The 26,764-nt window shown below is 32.0% G+C and overlaps 1 protein-coding gene across 1 annotated transcript in view; it reads left to right on the top strand.

Annotated features, from left to right (window-relative positions):
• Positions 1 to 22,982, top strand: part of LOC143245464 (V-set domain containing T-cell activation inhibitor 1-like) — a 39,331-nt gene extending 16,349 nt beyond the window's left edge. The window contains exons 2-3 of the mRNA XM_076491824.1: positions 18,279 to 18,626; positions 22,918 to 22,982. Of these exons, the coding sequence (XP_076347939.1) occupies positions 18,279 to 18,626; positions 22,918 to 22,982 (413 nt within the window). The remainder of the gene's footprint in view (positions 1 to 18,278; positions 18,627 to 22,917) is intronic.
• Positions 22,983 to 26,764: the final 3,782 nt, after the last annotated feature.

The following is a 26,764-nucleotide window of genomic DNA, read 5'->3' as shown; positions in this document are numbered from 1 at the left end:
GCTGAAATATTTTTGTTTGGTATTGCAGAGCATTTCCTCACAGGGCTCCATGGTTGGTAGGGATAGTGAACACTGAAATGTATTCTATTTATTGTGGATACCTCCATCCATGGAAATGAAAAAAAAATTGAAATAAAACATATTATTGGAAAATGACCACGTATGGATGACTCTGTTCAACAATAACCACCGTAGTCAGGTTCTTTGCCTCGATTTCTGATTATGCATTCCTTATCTGAGAAATCATTAGGGCAGATGTCTTTTTTCATTCAAAGCTGGCTCCTTGAAGCCAATAAGGAAGTTGTGCTCTAAAGACATTTTGGTGGAAACATCCTCACCACAACACATTAAACTTCTCCTGTATTAGAAGAGCACTGAGGGTACATTCATCAAAGTTACTCCCCATGCTACTCTGAATTCACCAAGAGGAGTTTTTGCTGAGAGGAATTTGAAGAACATTTTCGAGTCAGAGATCTTTGCTGGTTTCTCCACCCAAGCAGTTTTTACAGTGAGGTGTATCTTCACTTGCAAAGGTGGAATTATGATACTGATCAGTGTCCTAATTTTGATGTTTACATCACCATGTCCACGTGGCACAATCATTGTGGATTATCTGAATTGCAAGGTTTAGCCATATATTTCAATATCAGTGGTTCAATCACTTAAAGACATCATGTCATGGTTTCTTGATGTGAACTTGTTGCTTTGGCAAGAACCATGATGTCTACGAGTGCAAAATGGACCCTCATTGTGCTAATTGTAGTGGCTCATACCCCTCTTACTTTTGTTTTGCCCTAGGTGGGTGGAGGAAAAAACAAGTACAGTGTTTGAAAATAGTACACAACATTACTTACCCCAAAGCTCTAAAGTTACCGTACACCACTCCATATCAGATGTCTGCTGCTGCATTTCATTCCACTGTTACAGTGGGAGTGCAGACAGATTTCTCCGTGTCTTTGACAGAGCCTTTTCAAACCATGTAAAGAAGCTTTCCCCTCCATGGTTAACACTCCTACGAAAAGTGGGGCCTAATAGGCCCCAGAGCAACTTCAAAGGTTATTAATATTAGGCTAATAATTTTGTATTTAAATGAAATTGCCATTTCATTTAATGAAATGAAATCAAGTGAAATCAAATTGTAGGAGTGTTAAGAGAGTTGACAAGTCAACGTCAATACCTATCTTTGTCTCCACCATTCCGTCTAGTAGTTCCCCAGATCTACTTCCTTTGGCTCTGGCTTTTAGCATTTCCTTAAGTCCATCTTTTTTTTTAAGGCCCCAAGATGCAGAACGATTATTTGTTTACACCCTCAGTCACTGGAATCTTCATCTTGTGACAGAGACCTTGCTCACTTGATTCAGGGCAGGATCCATGGAGCTGAGTAGACCTTCTAATAAAGGGAAATGATGTTGTCGAAAACAGACAGGCTTTCCACTCAATTCTCCTTCACAAAAGTAAAAATAACCACTTTAATAACAGAGTGGAACTATCAAGGTTTCTGTTCTAATTTAGATGATATCAAAGCACTGATTAATTCTAACCATCCTGTATGTCTTTTCTTACAAAACACATTTGTAAAACCTGCTTATACAGTCACCTTTAAACATTTTTTTTGCATAGAAATGACAGGTTGTGTGATGGATGGGTGCAAGGAAGGGTGGCACTGCTGGTTTATCAGTTTGTGACCACCCTATCTTTGCCACTCGATATACCCTTGGGGGCTGTAGCCATCTGTATTTCCTTGGGTCATACCATCAGTGTTTGTTCTCACTTTCTGTCTCCTGAGGAGACCTATGATCAGTCAGATCTTGATGCTCTCATTTGATAATTGCTGCTTCTCTTTTTAATCTTCAGTGACTTTAAAGAACATAATTCTATCTGGGGTGGTGCTGATATTGATGGGAGAGGTCATTCTGTAGAGCATATGCTCTCGGATCATAACCTTTCTTCCTTCAGTATTGGTACACATACCTGTTTTCATACACCTAGTCAGTTTTTTACTGCTATTGCTATCTCTGTCTGCTTCCCTTCACTTTTATTTCATTTCTGTTGGGGAGTTGACAGTGACCATACTCCTGTCATATGCCACCTAACCTGCATGTTTCAGTGTAAGCTGGACCAAGCTAACTGGCCCTCTTTCAAAGCTCTCTCAGAACTAGAACCTGCTGTCGTCTGTAAACCATCAATAGATAACTGTGTGGTAACCGTAACTGACTGTATTGTCGAAGCAGCTGCTCAGTCTATTCCTAAACCCTCAACATGTTTTCTATGGTATCCTTGTCCATGGTGGAATCCTGCCTACCACATGGCATAGAAGGCTCAAAAACGGGCCTGAGATGCCTTTTTTAGATATCCCACACTTTCAAGCCACATTGCTTTCCAGCACGCCTATGCAAATGCTCAACAGGTAAGATGTCAAAGTCAGGAGAAATTTTGGATTAAGTTTACAACTAGCATCTTTTCTTCCACCAGTTACAAAATATTATGACACAAGATTTGGAGGGTCAGTGGGTGGTATATTTCCACACCCCTGCCTTGCTCTCTAATGGCCAGGAAATTGCTGATACTTAGATCATCACTGATACTCTCATCAAAAACGTTTTTGATGTATTTAGTACTTCTGCTTCATATTCAATCTTATTAGCCATCAAGACTCAAGCAGAGTGATCACCCCCTTTCCTTTTTGGCTGATTGTCTATTTGAGTGTAATTGCTTTTTTACACTAGTGGAACTCAAGCTTGCTTTTCATCAGTCTGACCTGATGATATTTACTACAAGATGCTGCACTATGTATCTCCTGTCTCTCTTGCTATTCTTCTGGATGTTTTTAACAGGATCTAGCAAAAGAATGTTATTCTGATGCTTGGTGTCGTGCTATTGTACTCTCTTTTTCTATGCCTGGGAAGGATCCTCAGATTCCTTTAAACTACTGTCCAGTTGCTTTGATGAGCTGTCTCTATAAGATTTTAGAGAGGATATTTAATGCTCATCGTGTTTGGTTACTTGAATCAAACAACCTTTTCCTACCCACACAGTGGGGTTCTGATGACAGTGCTCCACCATGGACCACCTGATTCTGATTCAACTTGAAAAATCATCAGGGAAGCTTTTCTCAAGTGATAACATCTTATTTCTCTATTCTTTTACCTTGAGAAAGCTTGAGAAAGCGAATCAATGTTCTATGCTCAAAATCTATCGTGCCCTCATTCAATCAAAACTTGACTTTGGGACTATGGTCTTAGGCTCTGCCAGGATTTCAGACTTGAAGATGTCAGATCCTGTTCACCATCAGGGGCTTTGGCTCTGCACAGGAACTTTATGCACTTTTCCAGTACAGAGTTTTGTACACTGAATCTCTTGAACCTTCTCTACATCTCTGCCATTTGCAACTGTCTTTATTGTATGTGGCAGAATTTTTATCCTTACCACAGCATCCAACCCTGGGTTGTGTTTTCCCTCCTTAGTTGGTCATGCTTTTTCAGAATAGATGGTCTGCCATTGCTCCTTTTGGCCTTTGTATCCAGATGCAGTTGGCTAAATTGGGTCTGTCCTTTGGTGACTTTGCTGTCTCCACTGGTCAGCCCATCCCACCATGGCTTATTACCATCCCCAAATGTGACCTTCCTTTGAGCCATTTGAAGAAGGTGGATACTCTCAATTGGAAGTACCATATTCTATTTGCCAAACTTCTTTCATACCATCCTTCCATTCTAATTTATACAGATGGTTCAAAATCAGGTGTCTCTGTGGGCTCTGCTATGGCTTTTTGTGGTTTGGCAGTTGCACACAGGATACTCTCCACAGTTTTTGTGTTCAATACTGAACTGTATGCCATTTCTCTTGCCCTGGATCACATAGAATCTATGCAGTACATGAAATGTACTATTTATACCAATTCACTTAGCTCTCTACTTGCTCTGGAATAGCTTCACATTAGTTCTTACTTTGTTCTCCTTGATATTCAAAACTGACTGGCTTCTTTCTCTTTATCAGTCATTTCTATCCAGTTCTGCTGGATAATGGGTCACATTGTTATTCACGGAAATGAGCTTGCTGACACCACAGCTAAGCCTGTCCCATACATGGACTATGGTCCTGTACTCAAGACTCGGCTCTATGCCAGTTGGTAGACATGGAGTGAACAATGTGATAATCTTTTTCAGGTAAAACCTTCCTTTGGACTTTGGCCACCTTGCCTCCTTAAGGATCAGAAGGAGGAAGTTGTCCTAGCTAGGTTACTCATTGGTCACAATTTTTTTTTACTCATCATTTTCTTTTATCATGGGCTGATGCACCAATATATGATCTGTGTAATGTTCAAGTCACAATAGCTCACATTTTACTGTCATGATGTCATTACAGTTGTAAGCAATGGCACCATTTTATACATATTTTTACTATGGGTTCACCTTTGATGTTGGACAGTGTCATTGGTAATAATGACCAATGACCATTCTTAACTCTCTTTAAGATTTCAGTTCAAAAACTGTACTTTGTTTTGTTTTAATATGATTCTTTGGTGCAGATAGCCTAGTTGCTTTGTGCCAGTAAATGCCAAACAACTAACTACCTTGTGCATTGCTCAGATCTCTAAAACATACAGTCATAACATACTATACTTCATTTATAGTATTCCATAGTTTAAAGAACCCAAATTTGGTCAACATTTAATGTTTTTCCTGCAGAACAACACCACCTGGTGAAAAAAGTGAAACTCTCTGAGAATTTCTGCAGTATATTTCTACTTAAGAGACAAGTAGTGGCATTCTGAGAGTGACAGATGAATTTGGATGTATACCTCTCCAGCTACATAAAATATATTACCATGAGCAAAAAAACATCAATGTGAATTTACAGAAGGATAACTTTATCTAAACACAAATTTTTACATGAAATTTCCAAAAACTTCACCACACAACACATTGTCCCTTCTCTTACACAGATGGATGTCGTACTAACCAAGAGGAAACATAATTTATGTCACTGGTATTTTTCCCTTTTCTAGATGGTAAGACAGTTCCATCTGGAAGGTTTTGCCAACAAGGGGCACTTCTAAATTCAGCAGAGGGTGATATTGTATCTCAAGACAGCTGGTATAGGTATTAAAATTTTTATTAAAATAAAGTAGAGAACAACATTTTGACCTTCTTAGGTCATAGTCAGGTTAACAAAGACAGTGATATTGGCCACCAATGTGATTTGATCCAGCTGATTAGTAACAGTCAAGTATCACCACACAGCAAATCAATTATGACAGTCAGGTTTAGAAGAGAGACCAGATCACAATTAAAGAAATTCTAAATTACAATTCTTCATGAACCTTATGCTGAGCAATAAAAAACTTACAGAGGAGAGATCTAATCATCTCTTCAGATGAAATCCAGTAAAATAATGTAGATTCTGACAAGGGGTATACAGTCCATTTCTCCTGCTTTTTAGAAAATAGTTCCCTGACTTTAATTTGGGAAGATGTCTATAGATTTGCAATCTTGACAGGTATAATCTGATATTAGGAAAATGAAGAATCGCATAAACTAATGCACACTATCTCTTAAGAAATTTATTGGGCAAGAGTCAGTCATCACTTGCCAACAAAACTTAATCCAAGATTCAAAAAGCAAGCATTATGTAGTACTTCAGCCTGTTTGTAATCACCAAAAATCAAAATAATGGTAATTCTTCTAGAATCATACTTGAAAACCATATTTGTACTAGTTGTGTATAATATCATAAGCCACTGTATAGATAATTTGAAAAATTTACAAGACATTTTGCTATTTAACATCACTGAGCAGGGAAGATATAAGTTATAACATCGTTGCAATCCATGGTTTATTATTCAAGCAACTGCCCTAAGTGCTGGTCAAACATTTATCATTAAGTACAATAGTGCTTAAAATGTAGAGATGAGCAGGGAAACTATGGCTGATGTATATTTTATATTGCTTATTGTAGTCTTAAATCTCTTATAACAATCTAAGAGACTTTTATAAATATTTAGATTAGGTTTTCAAATTTTTCCAAAGCTATTGGGATCCTCAGTTTAGCCAAAACATATTGTTAAAGTACAAAAAAGTACAATGTTTAGTAGCATAAGAGCATGCTTCTGACATCAGAATGGCTAGCTCATCAATACATACCAAAATGTTGTATTTTAATGTAGTTAATGCAGAAGCAATATAGGAAGGACATTGAAAAGTTGTGGTTCTTATACTGTTATTGATTTGTGAGAGTTATTTAATATTAATATTATAATTTGTACTAATTTGTGTTAAATAATACAACAATAACTAGATATAGTAATTTTGGTAAGTAAAAGTAAGAAGATCAACATTTTAACTTAAAGTTTAGTAGTGTAAATTTTACTGCAACTTTAAGGTAATGGTAACAGTACTTTAGGCTTAGGTACATTTCAACTTAATGATAGATGGTAAAACAGGATATTTACATTGTTTTATTAAGTAAATACAGCTTAAAAAATAACTTTATTGACTCTTGGTGATTTAAGAATTAACTTACTAAGTTCTTTTCTAAGTTCTATATAGTTAAAGGTAAACTATTACTTTAGTGCATAGATAACATAGTAAGATAAAAAAATTGGTTGTTAAACATTACTTTTAATAGTAACAGTGGTAACAATAGGCTACTGGTATTTGGTATTGAATATTTATTTTCTGGCTCTTATTTTAAATACAATGGTTAAGATTAGTGTTGGGGTTAAGCATTCATAGGTCGTTAGGTAAAATGGGTGCAATGAATGGGTTATATTTGAGAAGTCAGTACTGGCATGTACTATTAAGAAAGCTAGTAATGAAGACATGAAATTCTAATGTAGACTTTGTAGGTTGGAGGAAAAGTATAAAATATAAAATTGATAATTTTAGAGAACTGGTTTGTATAAATGATTTTTATATAAAGAAAATAAATGAATCATGTTTAAACATCAATGATTTTGATGACAGAAGTTTCATTGATATTTAATAGGGATATAACAATAAAGAAGGCTGAAGGAATGGCTTTGTCTGAAAATGTGAGTTACATCATGTTCAAATTGAGGATATCATATATAGTAGCAAAGAGCTTGAATCCATTTAGGTTTCTGTTAATGGATATAAAATGAAAAGACTTTTAGTGGGAATTTTTTACAGACCAATAAATGATACCAATGAAATTAGTGGGAAACTTTACAATGAAATTAAGATTTCAGCTGTTAATGAAGTCATAATTGTGAGTGATTTTATTTTCAGGCATGTAGAGTGGTTAAATAGAGAGTTAAACCATGAGGGAGTAAAGTTTTGGGAAGCTGTTCAGAATAGTTTTCTTCACCAAATAGTCAAGGAACCTACTAGAAACAATGCAATTATAGATTTCATGTTAATTTCTAATATAGAAATGGTTGAGAGAGTAGACATTGGGAAACACCTAGGTACAAGTTATTGCTGATCTATTAGGTTTGAAAGGATTCGAAGAATGGTTACTAGAATGGTGTCTGGGATGAAGAGATTGTCATACAAGGAGAGGTTGAAATCTCTCAAACTATTTTCTCTTGGAAAAAAAGAAGCATCAGGGAGGATCTGATTGAGGTGTTTAAGATTGTAAAAAGAATTGATAGTGGTGGTGTATCATCATCTTTTGATATTTAACAGTGATAATAGTTGGAGAAGGAAATATAGTTATAAATTTTGGCAAGGTGTGAGTCATCTTCAGTTAAGATAGTTTCATTTTACTAACAGGGTGATTGGACTTTGGAATGGGTTGCCTTCAGATGTTGTAGAGGCAGTAAATTTAAACAAGTTTAAGACAAAGCTTGATAAGTATTTGAATGATAAAGGCTGGCTTTAAATTTTTTTATTTATTTTAATCTAATTTAGAGGTTGGTATAGTTGAGATGGACGGGGAATTCAACATTTAGTTCTAGGTAAAAGTTTTTCTTAAAGATTTGGTTACTTACATAGGTATTTTTGTGTGGTTTTGTGTATTCAGTTCTACCTTTTCAATACCAGTGAGGGAGCCAACACAGATTGCCTATGGTGCAGCTTTATGTTTACAATGACAAAGAGAAAGCAGGGCTTAATTTAAAATTGATCCATTGTCTTGTTTGTCTACATGTTATTTATTTCTCAAAAAAAGAAAAAAGCCCCAGTTACAATTAATGTTCATTTTACCCAATTATTTCCTGAGAATTTTCTGTCTTGGCCAATAATATTCAATCTTTTCACTCTAACTACCTTGGCCTGTTTGTTAAGTATAGTAAAGCACAGCATGTAGTAATACTAGACTTACATTGGAATTCTCACACATACTACTACACCATAATATGCACACACACAACATTGATATGCATTGCCATTAATACTCATAGTTTGTATTTACATTCTGAGAGGTAAAGCCAGCCTTATTTTATTTATTATTATTCTCTTTCATAATGATACTAGAATTGATAAAACTTTGCAGTTATCATTATTCTGTTTAATTTTTTATATTTTCCCACTTCTCTCATAGTAGTTATTTTTTTTTTATTTCCTAGATTTGATTGGCCTTGCCTGTCTAAGATTAAATTTAGGTTTATACATGTGTAATTGAAAGGGTGTCTGTGTTTTAACTGTGATGATTAATGATGAAAATTCTGAGTTTGATTTTGTAAATACAATCTTTTTTGCTCCTACTAAAGGTTTATTGGCAAAAAGTTGAGACATGTATTTACGCACAAACATCACACAGTACAATGAATGGTTATGTACCTAACTGAGCTACATACATTATACTGTGTTACCACATATACTTGTTCAGTTGAATTCCATACAAAATTTATGTGCCTAAAGTAGTACAGAAATACAGCTTGTCTATGATAGAAAGTTTAATGACTAACACAGCATTATTAGTCTTTCAAAAAAACAAACTTTCCTTGTGTTTTTAGCCACTTTTTATGGATCGTACCATAATTTATTATGTACAAACTCAGTATTTTTTAAACAAACAAAAAGAAATGCACCAAAAGGTAGTTTTGTGAGAATTCAAACTTTTCAGTTAGTAATTAGGGAATTTACCATTTACTTTGGTCGAGACTCAGAGCTAGCATATTATGTGTTTAGTTTTAGCATGGATAAGTGTACAGTAGATTGTGACGCTACTTTTGAGTAAAGGTTTGTTCCAGGGTGCTAGTCATCCATCAGATAACATCAGAGTTAGCATATTATTTGTTTAGTGTAAGAATGGATAAGTGTACAGTAGACTGTGATGCTACTTTTGAGTAAAGGTTTGTTCCAGGGTGCTAGTCATCCATCAGATAACATCAGAGTTAGCATATTATTTGTTTAGTGTAAGCATGGATAAGTGTACAGTAGACTGTGATGCTACTTTTGAGTAAAGGTTTGCTCCAGGGTGCTAGTCATCCATCAGATAACACAAGAGTTTTAGTTGGTCATCCAAAGAAGTGTCTAGTTGTCTTGGAGAGCTGTTAAAATTTATCTGTGAAATAAAGTTTATTGTGAGTTTCAACTGCATGCATTAGCCATGTCTGTTACCAGGCTGTAATGTTTATTTCTTTACCTTTCTGCTGTAACTTTATTTTTGTATTTAAGACATATGGCCATTTTTCCTAACTGTTTACATGCCAGTTCAGGTGCAGTTATTCATTATGTCATTATAGAATATTTTATTTTACACTTAAGGGTTGTGGGGAAAAGTTTTTCTAGCATTTTCTCTACTGACAAGCTTGAAGATTTGTATATATTTGCTCTTCCCTTTCCTACAAATTTACTTATAAAAATAGTCTATAGTTTTTAAGATTTTCTTTTTATATAATAGTGGTCATAATTATTGTAATTCCATTGACAGTTCAGTTTTGTTGTGAAAGGTGTATCCTGTGCTTTTATTCTGCATCTGCTTATGACCTGCAACTTGTTTGCCTGCTACTTTCATCACTTTTCCAGATGTTGTTATAATGTCTTCAAAATGTGGATGACTTTTGCCTTTAACCTTTGTGTTCTTCAAGTTTTACCTGTTACCTTGATTACCATTACTGGTGTGCATCTTGTTGCTGTTTTTCTGGATGGTTATGATACTCTAAGTCAATCAATATTCCTTTGTTTTCCAATGCCATTAAGTGCAATGATTACCACTGCCTTTGAAATTCTAAATCTTTGATCTGAAGACATCTTCATGATCAGATATAAATATCTTATGCAAAATATGTTTTTTAGGAACCCTTCTCAAAAATTAAATATTATCATTGTATGGTGGTATCATATTATCTGTGAAATGCTATAAAATGTCAAAATGTAGGTCTAGTATATATAGCATTACACCATGACTTTATTGTAAGAGTTTGATAGTCATGTGATTTTCTGATATATATATTTAAATTTTTTTTAATATAATGTATTTAACCATCTGTTAATATGTATATAAAGCACTTTAAAGCTTTTTGTAGTTTGTATTATGTATCTTATGTGGAATTGTGAGTAAAACTACTGGGCCATAATGTAGATAAAATTAATGTAATAGTATTGTTTCATTGATTTAAGTGTTTCTTATTGTGTATGTCAGAGTGGGTTTATGAATTAACCCTTTACAGTGGGCTCAGTATAATATACGTGACTTCATCTACATATTTGTACACATTAAGTATTTGCATTGTAACTTTGATACAGCATGTCTTTCCTCACAAAATTTGGCAGACTTTTACTAAAGGTAACAAGTATTTTGTACACAAAAATTAGATTTCTAATAAACTAATCTGTTTCATTACTTGTCTGAGTGCAAAGTGATTTTATGTTATGATTAAAAAACTATTCTTCATCCCCAAAACCTCATATATTATTTGCATAATCTCTGAAACCTCCTAAATATGTTTCAAATATTTGTTTTCAGCAAAATATTATATTTCATGTTATTTTATATACTTTAGCTTCTATACTGTCACTTAACTAATCTCATAATCATCATACAAAATTAAGAAATAAATATAAATGTATTTTTCAAGTCAGAATGACTAGGTATTATGACACAAAAATACAATATTTACTTTAAGTAGCTTAAGTCTCATAATGATATATATATATATTTTTATATATTTACCTTCAAGTCATGCCCAGCTAATATTACCTAACTTTGCATTGATGTGGTGCATGTGCATTCATGTCACATATTCAGTAATGTAAAACTGTCCATTTGTCTTCCCTGTCTTGGCTATGTTTTAGTGGACTAGTAGTTTGTAATATATAGCTACATTTCAATTATATATATGTGTATTGATTATTGCTATTTAGAAAAAAGTATGAAACTTATTTTCATTAAAATATAGAACAGTAAATCAACAACTAAAGTAAGCAATTATCTCTTCTGCTCTGGCCTTTGAACTTGGTTTCTGCTGGACAAAGGTTGCTAGGCCTTTTAAAATTTAACTTGTAGAGGATATCAAACAGTTTGTTTTTTGGCTTTATATGTTCAGTTGAATAACCAAAAATTCTAAATAACTACACTGACACCATAGAATTCCACTATAATTTGTTAAGCTTAGTAACTAAGATGTATTTGACTTTAAAAATATAAGACTTCAAGCAGACTAATGATACAACTTAACTTCTTGTAATCTTGGTTCAAAATAATGTGGTAGCCTTTTTTACAGATTAAAATGTCTGAGAAGACCACTCTTGGGACATTCTAAGCTGTTGATTGGCTATTTACATTATATATTGAAGTAAGTGTATATTAGGAACCATTTCATAAAATGAAAAGAGTTGAATGAGGCCACCCTGTTTGATTGAGTGCATTAGCCACATCTTAGCAAAGTAAAAAGATATGAGATTCTTATTTTATATTCTAGCTTGTTAATATTAGTAATTTTAGTTCATAATGTGTATGAAACTATAGATTTAATATTTTGACATCATCAACATCTAATCTTAAATAATGTGACTCAATAAAATCTGTATTTAAGTGTGTTGCTTTAGTGTTTCCTTTTAAATTAAGAAATTAACTCATATATATTATTAAGGTTTGAATTATAAACTGCAATTCCATTCCAAACTTAGCGACATGGATTCATAAAATAATAGTCAATAAAACTTTGAATGCAAGTTAACAAACTCGATGGCATGGCCTTTGACCCGTGATCTGTCACAAAGGGGCTAAAGGGATGTATATTATTTTGGTTTTATACTTAAAGGTGCAAATGTTTTACTGTTTCTGTGTATGTGACCAATTCCACAGCTCAGAATTTTTAGTAAATTGTATGGCTCCATACAAGTATGCCTGCAGCATTTCTCTTGCAGAAGAATGAATATTGTGATAGAAAAAAACTACATGTCCAGTGGAGACAACTTGTTTCTGAATGTCAAGCATTACGAATTCCACATCCATGTGTATATATACAATGGATATTAATATCTCAAATCAGTAGATTCAGAAAACAAACAATCCATTTTTTTTTCTGTTACACAATACAACATCATGATAAGTGGTAGATGCTCATCCTAATTGGTACATACTATGGATGATATGGGTAAGTGCTAATTTTCATCAAAGAAACTGGATGACAGAATTTTGCAAACAACTGGCTATTCAAGTTGACATATTAATCCATTTGACTTTTTAGGTGCTCCACCAGAATGTTAATGATGTAACCTGTAGCAACCAGCACCTTCCAGTTTTGTCTGTGTTGGACAGAGGACTAGCTATATTCAGTTTGATTCTCTGTGAAGAATCTGTACTTCTGTTCATAAATGTTTTTTACATGAAATTAACTAGAAAAGTAGCTTTTTCACATTTGTAAAGGTGGATGACACTACTTGGTATCCTTCAACCTTTGTATGGTGCAGGGTGAAATGTATGCTCTTCCTTAGCGATTTGGTTACCATTAGCTGCTCTTTAATTTGCCTATCAGACGTAATTCACAACATGTCATCCTGCTCTTGTAAGTGACTCAAGTGCCAGATATAGAACGTAGTGGTTGTTAATTATGATAATTGTTATCATCAAATAGAAAATAATTTTTACTACTCGTAGTTGACTTATTAAAATTTTAATTACATCAGCATACAATACAAAAATGAGTTGACTTTTTTGTATGGGGTAAATCAATGTGACCAACTTTATAACCACAATTTAATCATCAGCTTCTATACTGTAACTTTTAATATGCTATGTGTATCTTCACAAAATGTGCAATGGTTAGGTAAACATTACAAGTCTTTTGCATTCCAAACAGTAGATTTATAATTTACTATTTTTGGTATAGATTGGTTCATGACTATATGGAGTCAGTGTTGACTACTTTAAGTTCAAAGTGATTGTAATATAAAGATCAAAAATATTTTTCTTCATCTCACAGTTTTTAAATTTCATTTGCATACCATCTAAAACCTGCTAAATAAACTCCATACTTTTTTTCTGTAAAACTTTATATTTTATCTGATATTTGCTCTACCTTTACTGTATAATAACTCAGTCAAGTGGAATGATCTTGCACCCACCATAAAAACACAAATGTAAAATAAATGTAAGTTCCTCACTTTTTTTCTTTCTAGAATTTTTCACATTGTAACTGAAAACCATTTATTTATTTCAAATGGCTTAAGGCTTCTAACAGTTTACAACTTTTTAGTTGTGTCTCAGTAGCCCATAGAACAGCTCCGAGTTTTTTTTTTTTAAAGTACAAACCTTTAGCTCGTAGCTTCCTCATCTCTAGATTGAGTTGAGGTCTAATTACAGTTATGGACCCTTTTGACTGATCTATTTGATAATGCCAAAAGTCTCTTAGATTAATTTATTCTGATCCTGCCTGAAATGATCTGAATTTGGAAGTAGATTGGTAGAGATGCTAATGAGTAATAAAATTGAATTGGGTAAATACATGTCCCATTCTTGGTTTGTTGGTGCACAGAAATATAGCTGATAAAAAAGGGGAAACAAGAGTTGTATAGATTAATTTATACTAATTCTATACATGCTTTTAGGGATTCCCTCTTTTTATACTTTGTTTTATTGTTCTTTGAACAGTATCTAAATTAAAATACTGCCATATTAGTTGTAAATCACTTAATCAATCTGCAAGGATGTAGCTCAAGTTAACCTATTGAATGATGTGACATACAAGCTGTTTGCAAGCTACCTCATGAAGAATTATTATTATTGTTATTATTTTTCATCATTTTGCCAAATTATCCTACTGTAACCTGATCAGTTTCTAACTTTTACATTTAAGTTACTGTTATAATAATAATAATAAATAAATAAATTAACAAAAACAAAAAATATAATACTTTTCTTTGACCTCTTGGTTTTTTTTGTCAGTTGTCAATGAAATTTAATACTTTTTTTTATGCTGGTGGTACAAGTAAACTAAATAATTTTATTTACTTAAACAACGTATATAACAATACAAAATAATGACATTCATAAAGCAACCAATGTCCAATAAGTATTATAATTTAACTCGTAACTATGGTACAAGAGCTTTAAAGTAACTTCTTAAGCTTCTCAACCTCAACACAGTGAGAGAAATTTTCAAAAGGCAAAGTAAACAATACTTTGTACTGAAAGTAACATAACCTGTAATTTAATAGGTTAAAACTTTCTTTTGGTTATACATGATACAAAAAAGCAATTTGTGAAAGAGAGAATGTAACAGATGGGTCTGAATTTCTAGTTTATATCTCTAAAGTCTAAACAAAGAATATTGAAGGCTGTAAAATTAGATTTTGCATTAGTATTATCTGTATTATAATGACTAATTTATGTTAAACTTTGTATTTCAGAGAGGGGTGGTAAATAAATTAGCAAATGAGTGAGACCTTAAGAATAATTATCATGATTCTTATATGAGAAGAGATTGAGAATTTATTCAGACATTTCTTTTTAGAACAATATAATATTAAAACTTTATGTGTTAATAAAAACTGTGTTTTAATGCTAACTTTATTCATATACATTGATAGTAAAGTAGTTTACTTCAGTTTTGAATGTAACTGTAGAAGGTTGTGACATGGGTATTTAACCCTATTTGTATGGACATGGGTAAATAATTTTAGTGGTATTAAGTGATTCTATTATCTGAACCAATATCTGTTGTGATCATTCGTTTCAAGATATATTTGAGACAAAACAGTAATGTTTATTTGGTAGTGTGTCCATTACATACATCATTGCTTGAGCAAAATGTTCACTGATATTAATTGTATATGTACCTGTCGCATAATGTTCATAATAATAAAATACTTATGGGAAATAATGAAGAACTGAGTTAATTTATATGAAAGTAGTGGTTATTACTGTAATCAATAATTTGCTTGTAGAAGTTTAAACTGTGATCACTGTCATGTTTTTAAGCTATATAAAATGTATTTATTTAGATTTTGTTCAGAATATTTGTGTGGTAACAGAAATTTGCTGTGATCATAGACTACGTTTATTGGTTTGCTAGTTCTTCTAATGCTGAGTAAATGTTAATTCCAGTAAAAAAAAGTAGTGGTAAGTTGTGTTGAAATACATAAATATTATTTATTTTTAACTGAAAGACTTACACATTTTGTGAAGATGTATACATTGTATTGAAAGTTAGGAGTATTTAGATGTATAAAGACTTTAAACAAGTACAAAGAGGTCATGTGATCAGTCAGATTGACTGAGCTCATATTGAAAGAGTTAAATTCTCAATCTTCATTTTATATATTTTATGTCACTTCTTTGTTCTGAATTGTGCATTTTAGGATTTCTTTCCACCTCTGTCTTTTATATTTCTAAGGATTTGTTTACTAATAGGTTGGCCCGATATGGCCAGGTGGTTAAGGCACTTGACTAATAATCTTAGGGTCACAGATTTGAATTCCTGTCACACCAAACATGCTCACCCTTTCAGTCATGGAGCAGTGTAATGTGATGGTTACTCCCACTCTTTGTTGGTAAAAGAGTAGCCCAAGAGTTGGCAGTGGGGGGTGATGAATAGCTGCCTTCCCTCTAGTCTTACACTGCTAAATTAGGGGTGGCTAGCACAGATAGCCCTCGTGTAGCTTTGCACAAAATTCAAAACAAACCAAATGAAACAAAACTAATAGGTTAGATTTCGCTGTAATAAAATTAAAATGTATATCATATGTTCTTGCTTTAATAAACTGTATGCCATAAACCAAGACTTATTTGCTATGTTCCTTTTAGCACATACTGTTTTAAAAAGAATCTGAATAACTCTCTCTGACATTGGTGATATTGGATTAGTTATAACTAATAAAAAGAAACCTCAGTATTTTCCTTATGATGTTAGCATGTTTACATGATCAGTTTTGAGCTGTTCTGTGTTAATTTTATAGATTGTTATTACCAAGATACCCTGAACCAGGTAGTAAAACATTTTAATGTACATTTGAAAGTGCTTTATTTATAGAATATCAAATAAAGTATAATGGTTTTACTAAATTGTATTTTTGATGCATGTTAATGTTTTGTGTTGTAAGTTACATGATGGAATTAAGTTTTGGTGAAGTATTAACAGCAACATCCCCCCCCTATAAAAGGGGAGAAACTTTCATTGAGATTTTAGAGTAAAAGACTACAAGACCCATTTACAAGTACTGTATGTTTCTTTCTTTTTTATTTATTGTTATAAAGTGCCTAAAAGGTAAAAAGTAGAAACTTTTCAGGTTAGATAATAAAAAAATGGAAAATATTAAAAAATAAAAAAACTTCATGACACAGTTATGTTTTGCAGTGCAGTATGTTGTAATTTGATTGAGCTTAGTGGTAACCCAGTGTCATTGTGTCTTTGCATAAGGCTTTCCTATAGTGGTAATTTGCTTTGACACTATTTGAAGTAGCAGTAAAGCAGTAAATCAAGTAGATTGGAATATTTGATTTCTATAAACTTTGGCTGTAAGAATAAATAGTGTGTAATATCTGTAACAATATAAACTCATTATAGAAAGATAAAGAAAGTGTAAATTAGATTTCTTTAGTATGTTTTTTTATGATTACAAGGTCATTGAAAATGGTTGACCTTATGTATGGTGTTAGGTTAAGGGAAATAACATAAAATATATAGGTTTACTGAAACAAAGTTTGATGTTTATTTGTGAGGTTTTAGTGACCATGCAAATGAAATATGAAAACTTTTGAATTACAAAAGTTTTAATTTAATCTGAAAATTATCTACCAATCAAGTAGTTACAATGAAAGTGAGACTGACTTCCTAAATTCACACACAAAATGTTTAGTAAAAAATTTAAAAATAATATTTTGTGTAAAATAGACTAATAAATTGTGGTAAAATTTGGTTAAATATTGTTTAGAAACACTTGCTACATTAAAACTTTTAGTGTATGTAGTTTCATGGTTACATGGGAGTTGAAAGTTTTTTTTTTCTAAATGACTGATCCAATGTATAAAGAATTAAAAGTATATATATAATGATAAAAAATGGCAGTGATTGTATCATCTTATGGTCATTAATATGGTTATATCTCTGCAACTTAAAACAATTATATTGAGTTTTAAAATTAGACATTTGTTTCAGGAGAGTTAATCTTCAAAATTTGAAGAGTTAATTATGGCTTTGGTTTTAGATATAATTGCTATATACCCAGGTAGTTTTTTGTTTTTTTGTAAGATACATTTATCTATATAAATATACATATACATATCATAACATCTCTTTTCATTGTGATCCACTCAAAACCAAAGATCAAAGTCATGCACAATAAAGTTACTCAGATAAAATTCAAAATAAAAAAAGGTTTAAGATGCCTGCAAGTTAGAAACTTCCAGTTGGTAAAGGTAATTTGAAGGCAAATTGTTAGTGGAAAAACATGATATGTTAGAGTTAACCTCTGAAAAGGAATTGGATCTTATATATACACATACACACACACACACACACTAATTTTTGAGCAAGTGGTGTAGAATACATAGCAATAAAAAGAAATAAAATGTTAATTACATTTTAGTATGTTACTTAAACATGCATTAAAGTCTGAAATTATTTTGGGATTTAGAAGTAAAATTGTCAAAAGATTCATTTTAAGTTCACTTATTGATTGAGTATTTTATTACAAATTACAGCTTAATTTACAGTAAGGTAGATTTGTTTTTAGAACTGGTATGGCATTTTGATAATTGTTGCAATCATATTCAAGTGTACAAGCTTAAACTTTAAAGAAAGTTTTGGTATTGAAAACAAAATTCAACAAAAATTAACATTGTACTTAAATTTTAGAACTGCAATTTGTAATTAGAAAATAGTAAAATTTATTGTTTAATACTTTTAAATTAATTTTTTATTTCAATAGTGTCTGGTGTAGGAGTGAGTAAAGTTCATCTCCTGTCAGACAGCAACAAAACTGAATACATTTTGCATGGAGAAGGTGCTACCATAACTTGCCATTATATATTGGATCCAACAGAAAATGTTACTGCAATCCATTGGATGAAGGATGGAGAAGAAGTTTATGTTTGGAGGCTTGGACAGAAGCCACTTTCCAAGGGTGTTCTTAAAGGTCGAGTGAATGAGAATACTTTGTCTACAAGTACAATAGAAGTTAAAGAAGCTCACATGGACATGCATGGAACCTACACATGTAAAGTCATAACCAACAAAGGAACAGCACAAAATGAAAAATACATTATGATTATTGTAGGTAAGTTTTATTAACAACTTTAAAGTGATACAAAACATTTACATGTACAATTCTTGGTACAGAAAGTTTAGTTACCTTTTTTATCAAATTACATTGGTTATACTTTTGCAGAACACTAGTTACTTAACATCTGTGAAGTATATTGTTCATATGTTGTGTAATCTGCTTGATCAAGCCATGCAATTGTTTAAATATAGTCATTGTAGTTAGTTTTGGAAATCATGGATAAGAGCAGTAGGCAGTAGCCAGTCCTATTTTTGGAGATGGATGATAGTTCAATGTTGGAATATCATTGCCATTGAAAAAACCTTACATCTAGTTATCCACATTCCAGAATCTAAGGATATCTTTAGTTGAAAAGAACTTTGGTAGTGGCTGACTTTCAGTACCTGAATATGTATTGATTTTGATTTTGAAATAACATGGCTTATGCCTAGTGCCAAAAATTACTTGTATTTTCTATATAATATCTATAATAACTTAAAAACTTCAAATCCCATTTTTATTTACAGCATTTAATATAATTGTTAGTATGGTTTATTTGAAGTTAAACATTGACCTTTGATGACAAATGTTAAACTTTTTTTAGCCAAAACATCAAGATTTCTGACTTCAGGATACCACAAGTAACTAAACAAACTAATCCCACTTAAGAGCAGTGTTAATTGTTGCTAGTTGATCACAATTGATTTTAGATACCCTTTTTTGGGAAGTAGGTGAATGATAAATTTGCAAGTAGCAAAATAAGTTTAACATTTCATTATATCAAAACATGGACAAATAAGAAAGTGGAGATAGTTAGGCCTTTAATATTTGCTTATTGTACAAATGTATAACATGGATTTGTAATGATAGTTTATTGTGAGGCAGTTACCAAATTACATATAGTATATATGTAAGTTCTTAGAATACACAATTAGAAACAATGTTATATAGATCACCAACTTAAGGAGGTTCACATAAGAATAAGGGAACAAATTCTTTTATGAAGAAGTGACATTTTTTGATATTGTATGTGTACAGTTATGCTTAACAGTGTATCAAGGGTCTAAGTATTATGATATTAAATATAAAGACTTGTAATTCTTGTACACATTTTAAGAGTTATTTATCTTACAGAAAAATCAAATCTTGTATTACTTCCTGCATTGAGTCAGGGTGACTCTAGCTGACCAACCTTTCATGGTTATGTACATGACTGACCCTGGCTGACTGATTACTATAATTTTAGTTTAAATTTTATTTTAGTTGCTGTGGGGTTTGTGAGTGTGAGGTGGGATTTGTTGACTAATCATGAGATACTTCTAATAAGGACTGGAATATTTTTACTGGAGGTTGTAGAAAATCTACACAAAGTTACATCATTGGCTATACCATTTATCTTCACTGCAACTTCAGACATCTTTTGTGAATGAAACTGTTCTCCATGTGTTCATTAGCTTATTTTTACACTAAATCTTGTTAAATATCTGATGATTTTAAAGTATATTTTTGCTACTAAGAACTCTCCATATGTATTCATATAAGACATGTTTTACCATTGACAACTAACCAAATGTTAAAATTGTAGCATGCAGGTTTGTTATGTGATATAATGTAGTTTTAGTTAATTGTGTAAGATGTGTGATTAGAATTAACCAATAGTTTTATATGTATTTTAATGCCATTCTGTGAAGGATTGGATTATTACTTCTTTTTGGCATCATGTTGATGCAAATTTACATTTTGGGTAATACATATTCCTAATATGTGTTCTTAATATTTGTATATTCAAAATTTTCTGTTTATGATTACTTCAATTTCTCTGAAAAATACTTCTGTTTTTTCATGGGCATGTGAAACATGTGAAAGGAGAAAACTATCATGAGGAAACCTACAAGTGATCCTCTGGAATACACTATATCTACATTATGTATTATTGGCCGGGGGTATACATTGGGATTGGTGGGATAGCCTCTGCCCAAAGTTTGGTGGTACATTCCCTACAATAATCACCAAGCTATCCCATGCAACATTATATCCTCAAGGGACCAATCCCAGTAAGGTAGAGTATCAGGAGTAGTTGGGAGTAAACTATGCAACATTATCTTCTGGATGAAACTAGACAAAGGCTGGAATGCATGTATCACCAGCAGAATATCCTGAGTAACCACAATCCACAGAATAATAAGTTCCAGGGTCACACAACATCAACCTCAGGGATACTGCACAAAGGTAGTGTGATTGAGTCACTAGGTGCCAGATAGTATACCCTGGTAGGATGTATGGTTAACTGTACATGTTAGTAACCTAACATCCACCTGCAACGATCCCTACAATCCCGAACCTGTTTATACTCTCATCCTTAAGACATGTGTCCATCAACAATCACATTCAAATTCTCTCTTTCTTAACCTGAAGATGACCTAGTAGAGTCAAAACGTTGTTCCCTCCTTATCAATAACATTGTTAATACCCCTAACAGACGTTCTGAGATACATATTGAGTTTTTGTTTTGTTTCATGTGCTGAGTTCCAGGGAATGTATTATCCAGTGTGCATTATTTTTCTGTGGTTTTCTGTTTTGAATTGTGTATTGGTTCTAGTTATCTTGAGATTAAGAAATGCAATTTGGTTAGTTTTTTTCCTGTTCACAGGTGAACCTAATGTTGGGAGTGTATCGAGTTAACATGGTTGAAAAAGTAAGTTTGTGTTCTGTAGAGGTGAATCCAGCAATTGTGTCATCAGTATACCTGTAACAGTATAGTGGTAGGTGTAAGGCTGAATTGATCGCTTGAGATTCAGTCTGTGTCATAAAAATGTTGGCTAGAACAGGTGACACAGGACTTTCCATAATTAGGCCATTTATTTGTAGGTAGTTTTGGTTATTGAATATAAAGTTAGTTTTGATGGTAGTGAATTCTATAATGGTTGCTAATTGGTTGCTGAGAATGTGTATCTGTGGGTTGGGATCTCAGATATAATGTTCTAAAGCTATCTTGCAGACTTCAGTGGTAGGGACTTCTATAAAGAGAGAGATTATATCAAAACTGTGATTAAGACTTTATGGTTTAGTTGATTAAGAATACATTTAGTGTTAAAAGAGTCTTCGAAAAAGGAGCCAGCTGATGTTACATGTATAGAAAATGCCCAGGATATATATTTAACAACTGGTAACAACTGCCACAACTTCTATATTGGACGAACAAGCAGAAAAATGGAAACTAGATTCAAAGAACATAAAAAAAAAACACTTTCACATGTTTCTCACCACTGCAACTTAAATAAACACAACATAATCATAGAAAACACCCAGATACTAAGTAGGGAAACAAATGTAAACAAACACAAAATCAAAGAAGCCCTACTTATACAACAACTAAACAGGTTTGCTAGATATAGGAGGAGCCCAAACACTGTTGGAAGAAGAGGGCTGACTCAGTTATAGACAAATCTTCCAAAGAATGATGAGTGAAAAATCCCCTACTGAGACTTCCTGACCTGAAACCTATTTAATGACACTGAAAGTAGTAAACAAAGTAGGGAAAATAAAATGGCAAATCAAGGTTAATTGATTTGGCCAAATACAACAGTGAAGAAACGAGAAAAATTACAGAAATGGTAAAGCACTACTTCACAAAAAGAAAAGAAATTACTGGATTAAATAAGTACAATTTCAAAGCATTTGTATTAGACAACTGCCTAATGAGAAGTGAGGGTTTGGAAGAATCAGAGGAAGTTACATGTCATGTAAACTGTGATTAACAATGGAGAATTGTTTCATGATGATTTATATGTGAAGATGCAAAGAGCTGCATTAATCATTAGGTAGATGGGAGTTTCAAGGCTTTTGGCATACAAAAAGTTTTGCACATAGAGAGAAGCACTGAACGAGAGTAGCTCACTATTGTGTGAGAGAAGATACAGTACATTATCAGAAAGGAATTGAATAGTAAGTGAGGTAACTACTACTTATGCTACAGACACTAAAATGCTATACCTAAATAATGTCATTAAAATAACAATAATTTTCTTTACCTGCATTTTTCTACAATATTATACATAAACCCAAAATCTAAAATTTGCTTACATAATTGTGAGGGTATATAAATTTTAAAAGTACAAAAATAAAAGGTGTAACACAATAAAGTATATTACAATAAATTTTTGCAAAGTAAAATATCTTATCAAGTTATAGGCATAATCTACACCATGTAACTGGAGTTATTGTAATACAGTTAAACTTTAAAAACATCAGGAAACAAATAGGTGGTTTTCTTTAACAGCTAATGCAATCTGTTAACTTTCACTAGATTACAATGACTATCATATCATAGTTGACAGAGGAACACAAGTTCTAGAAGATTCAGTCATTTGAGAGAAGGGCAGCCAGAGCCTTCTACATTGGAAGCTACTAATCAGTTTGGTCTTTTTTTTTTTTCTTTAACCCTTTTATATGTAGTTTCTTATAATTCCAGCAAACCTCTTTGGAGATGGAATATGGTTGAGTATAATTCAATCTCTATCCTGTCACTCTGGATTCATGCAGAACCATTTTTGTACCATCTACTTGTTGTCACACTTCTTTGTTGATGAGTTTATCTGGATATGGAAGTTTGAATGTGTAACTTTATTCCCAGGATGTGGTGTATGATTTCATAATTGTTTCATAAAACAACTAAAATATTTCAAATATTTTACCACATTCCTTTCTGTGTAGGCTGAGTGTTTGTACAATTCAGTTTCTCACTACACTGTTCCTTGTACATAATAGTTCAGAATCAAATTATTGATCAATACTTTTTTGAACATGGAAAATCCTTCATAGTTAGTACATGGCATTTGAATTCACTGTTAGTTCTTTAATGAAATGATACTCTAACAGATGGAAACCTTTCAAATCTTTCTAGCCTGGGCATCTGTAAAACACATGGTTATTAATTAAATTACACTATCATTAACTCTTAACATTATGGATTTATAAATAGTTTTTTTTAACTGTACGCAGCTTACATACCTCACTTCAACACTGTCACTGACTTTTCTAATTATGGTAAACACGCTTGGTTTCATTTTCCTCGTCTTTATTCACACTTTTCCATATCTTTCTTTTTCATACATTTTCTGTTATTGTTGTTATCATACCTTTGAATATATTAAAAATTATATCAAATAATCTATTTGATATATCAGTTTGTCTCCTCTTTGTCTTTTAACTCATTTATTTGACTTCAGGTTCTTTTTACATCATTAATATTTAAAGTAAATTTGAAAATTTTCAATACTGTGTGGATTATAGTTAACTAACCTTATCAGATGAATATGTGTTTGTACATACTTTGGTCTCATCTAAATCATCCAGGCTGCTTCTGAGGAGGTTGTACTTTTATTACTTCTCTCATAGTTATTTATCTTTCTAACATTCCTAATACATCAAGTTACTACAGCTTAAATGTGTCAAAATTGATACATACAATTATTAAACATAATGCTAGCAGAATCAAGGTAATTAGCTTCTAAGAATTAGCCAGGTTTCTTTCTGACACTTTCTTTAATTTGCTCAGATTTTAAGTGAAATCGTTAATAGCTAATCTTGATCCATCCAGGGAAGAAAGTTAATAATGTTTTTTGGTAATCAAGCTGATATTCATCTAGTTTAGAACATACAATAGATGATGTTGTTCCTAACACTAAACAACCAAACACTGGGTTTTTGAGTTCTATAAAGAATAAAATGACTTGGGGGAATAATTACAATATTTTCACATAATTTTAAGATTTTATCTTTTATCCCCTGAAATATTACATAACTATGCTAGAACACTAGTGTTGAATATACGCTTTGGTCCATCAATGCAGTTTGTTATATCAATTTTCAGTCACTCATCTGTAAATAAGTTTGTTGGTTACTAGAAATTCATGTATAAAGATTTTAAGTGTTTGTTGTTATTGTAAAATAATTTTACTATTTGACTGATAACAAAAGTATATTTGTAATTTATGTATTCTCTCTGTTGCCTTTAAAGATATTTCTGTAATCATTTTTAATATATCTTCAAGAGTTGCTGTCTTTAAATCTGCACTTAGGTAGCATGTGTAAATCTCATTATTGTGTATGTATCATAAACTAAGTATGTTGGTTGTCATCTTTTATTTTCATTCAGCACTTTTTTTACTTTGCTAAGAGATAAAAAATGAGCTAACATTTTCCATCAGCTGTTATACTGAGTTCTTGCATTAATGTTGTTAATTTTTTTTCTACTGTTTATAAAACTGTGAATACCAACTGCTGTAAGATACTTTGAATTTAAAATTATTATTTTGGCCCCTACTTTATGCACCTCTTTGTTTCATTCTAGCATATATTAACTCATTATTGCTGTTCAGTAATAAAGCTGGGTGATTTAAGTAATATAACTAGCTTCCTATAAGTAACCATTACATCAATTAGTGTCTTGTAAGCTAAGCATTTCATCTCAATTATGATTAAATCAATTTTAATGAAAATAATTAAATATTCAAAACTAAGGTTTCAGATTTTTAACTGTTTCAACTATCCAAGTACTCAATGCTTGCTTGCAAAGTCTTCATTATTGCAAAGCTACTAAATCCATCTGCTGCTTTCACTAAATTTGGACTGCTGACAAGGTGGAAGGCAATTGGCTGGCAGCACCCAATACCAGTTTTCCATGGCAACTGTATTAGCAGGTGTATATCTAGGAAAGAGGGGCCAAACCCCTACCTATCCACCTAATTTTTATTTTAAGAAATTGGCAGCATGATGTTATATAAGAAGGCACAGTGGTGTGAACAGCACTTCATTTCTTTTCCAAAAATTAACAAAATAAACAGCCACATATTCTTATATTACACTGCTGTATTAAAAAAGAAATGTTAAATGTCAGTTCTTTTATTGGTCTGTTAATTACCATAAAAGTTTTTACAGGTTTTTGAAGCCAACACAGCTGGCATTTTCAGCTATCCAGTTACTCCTCTTCCAAAAACTAATTATTTCTAAATAAATACAGTCATATAAACATTCGATTAATCTTTGCCATGGTAAATTGTTGTGCTTTGACTTTTTACAAACATATGAATATTTAGTTAGACATGAGATTTGTTTTCACCAGTTACTGTTGTTTAGGGCTCTTGGAGCTCTTAAACTTGTTACAGAATTGAATTTTCATCGCTTAAAAATTAAAATACTCATAAGAATGATGTATTTTGTATTTTTGATGAACAAAATAAGCAAAAATGCTGATAAAGATCCAGTTGGATCCACATTCGTGATCCACTCATTTTGAGTAATTTTAAAAATGTTTCAGGTATGTACTCCATTGAGTGAACTTTTAACATTTTTATGAACTTCATAATTGTTTATCAATTCTCATATTCATTTTTGCACATTTTGAAAAATAATTTTATTTCAAAGAAGAAAAGAAATATTGAATTAACTGGTACGTGATGCAGGTCTATAGCAAAACTAGTCCTAGTTTCTGTGTTTTGTTTTTTACTGGTGATATTTATAAAGTAATAGTTCATTACTTTTATATAAAAATTTGTTGAGTTAAAATGTCATAAAGTAATATTTTATTTTCATCAACAAAAATGAATTAGTTTTAGTATAACAGTGTTATGGAAATTTGGAATTTTCTTAATAATATTTTCAGGTTTTACATGTTTTTTACTTCTTTGCTTGCTTTGTCCATGGCCAGGTACAACAATCTAGTATAAATAAAGTAACTTGTTTATAAATTATTGTATATGGAAAAAAAATGTAGGATTTCTGCATTTTCACCCTTTGTTCCCACAAAGGTTTCAGACAATTTTATCTGTATGTAATTCCAACTCTATTTAAATAATTTAACTTTAAAATATCTGAGAACCAATCATTTTTCATTTTCTGACATTTATCTAGGGTAATTCATGAAGAAGAAAGTTCATGACTTTATTTCTGCATAGCTGTAAAGAGTTTTGCCTGTGAACACATCTGAATATAGATTTTAGTGAGTCATGTGGCATGTTGAAAGCAACACTGTTTAAAATTATATGTTTGTGATGTCAAAATACTAATTCTGTAATTTCATACAAATTACAAACTCAAATTACTAATGTTGACAAGCTACAATATAAAAATAAAAACTTCGTATATTTTTATTT

This window comes from Tachypleus tridentatus, chromosome 2 (assembly GCF_004210375.1).
Source record: "Tachypleus tridentatus isolate NWPU-2018 chromosome 2, ASM421037v1, whole genome shotgun sequence".
Lineage (NCBI taxonomy): Eukaryota > Metazoa > Arthropoda > Merostomata > Xiphosura > Limulidae > Tachypleus > Tachypleus tridentatus.
The sequence above is the reverse complement of the archived record's forward strand: the minus strand, read 5'-3'. Positions and strand labels throughout refer to the sequence as shown.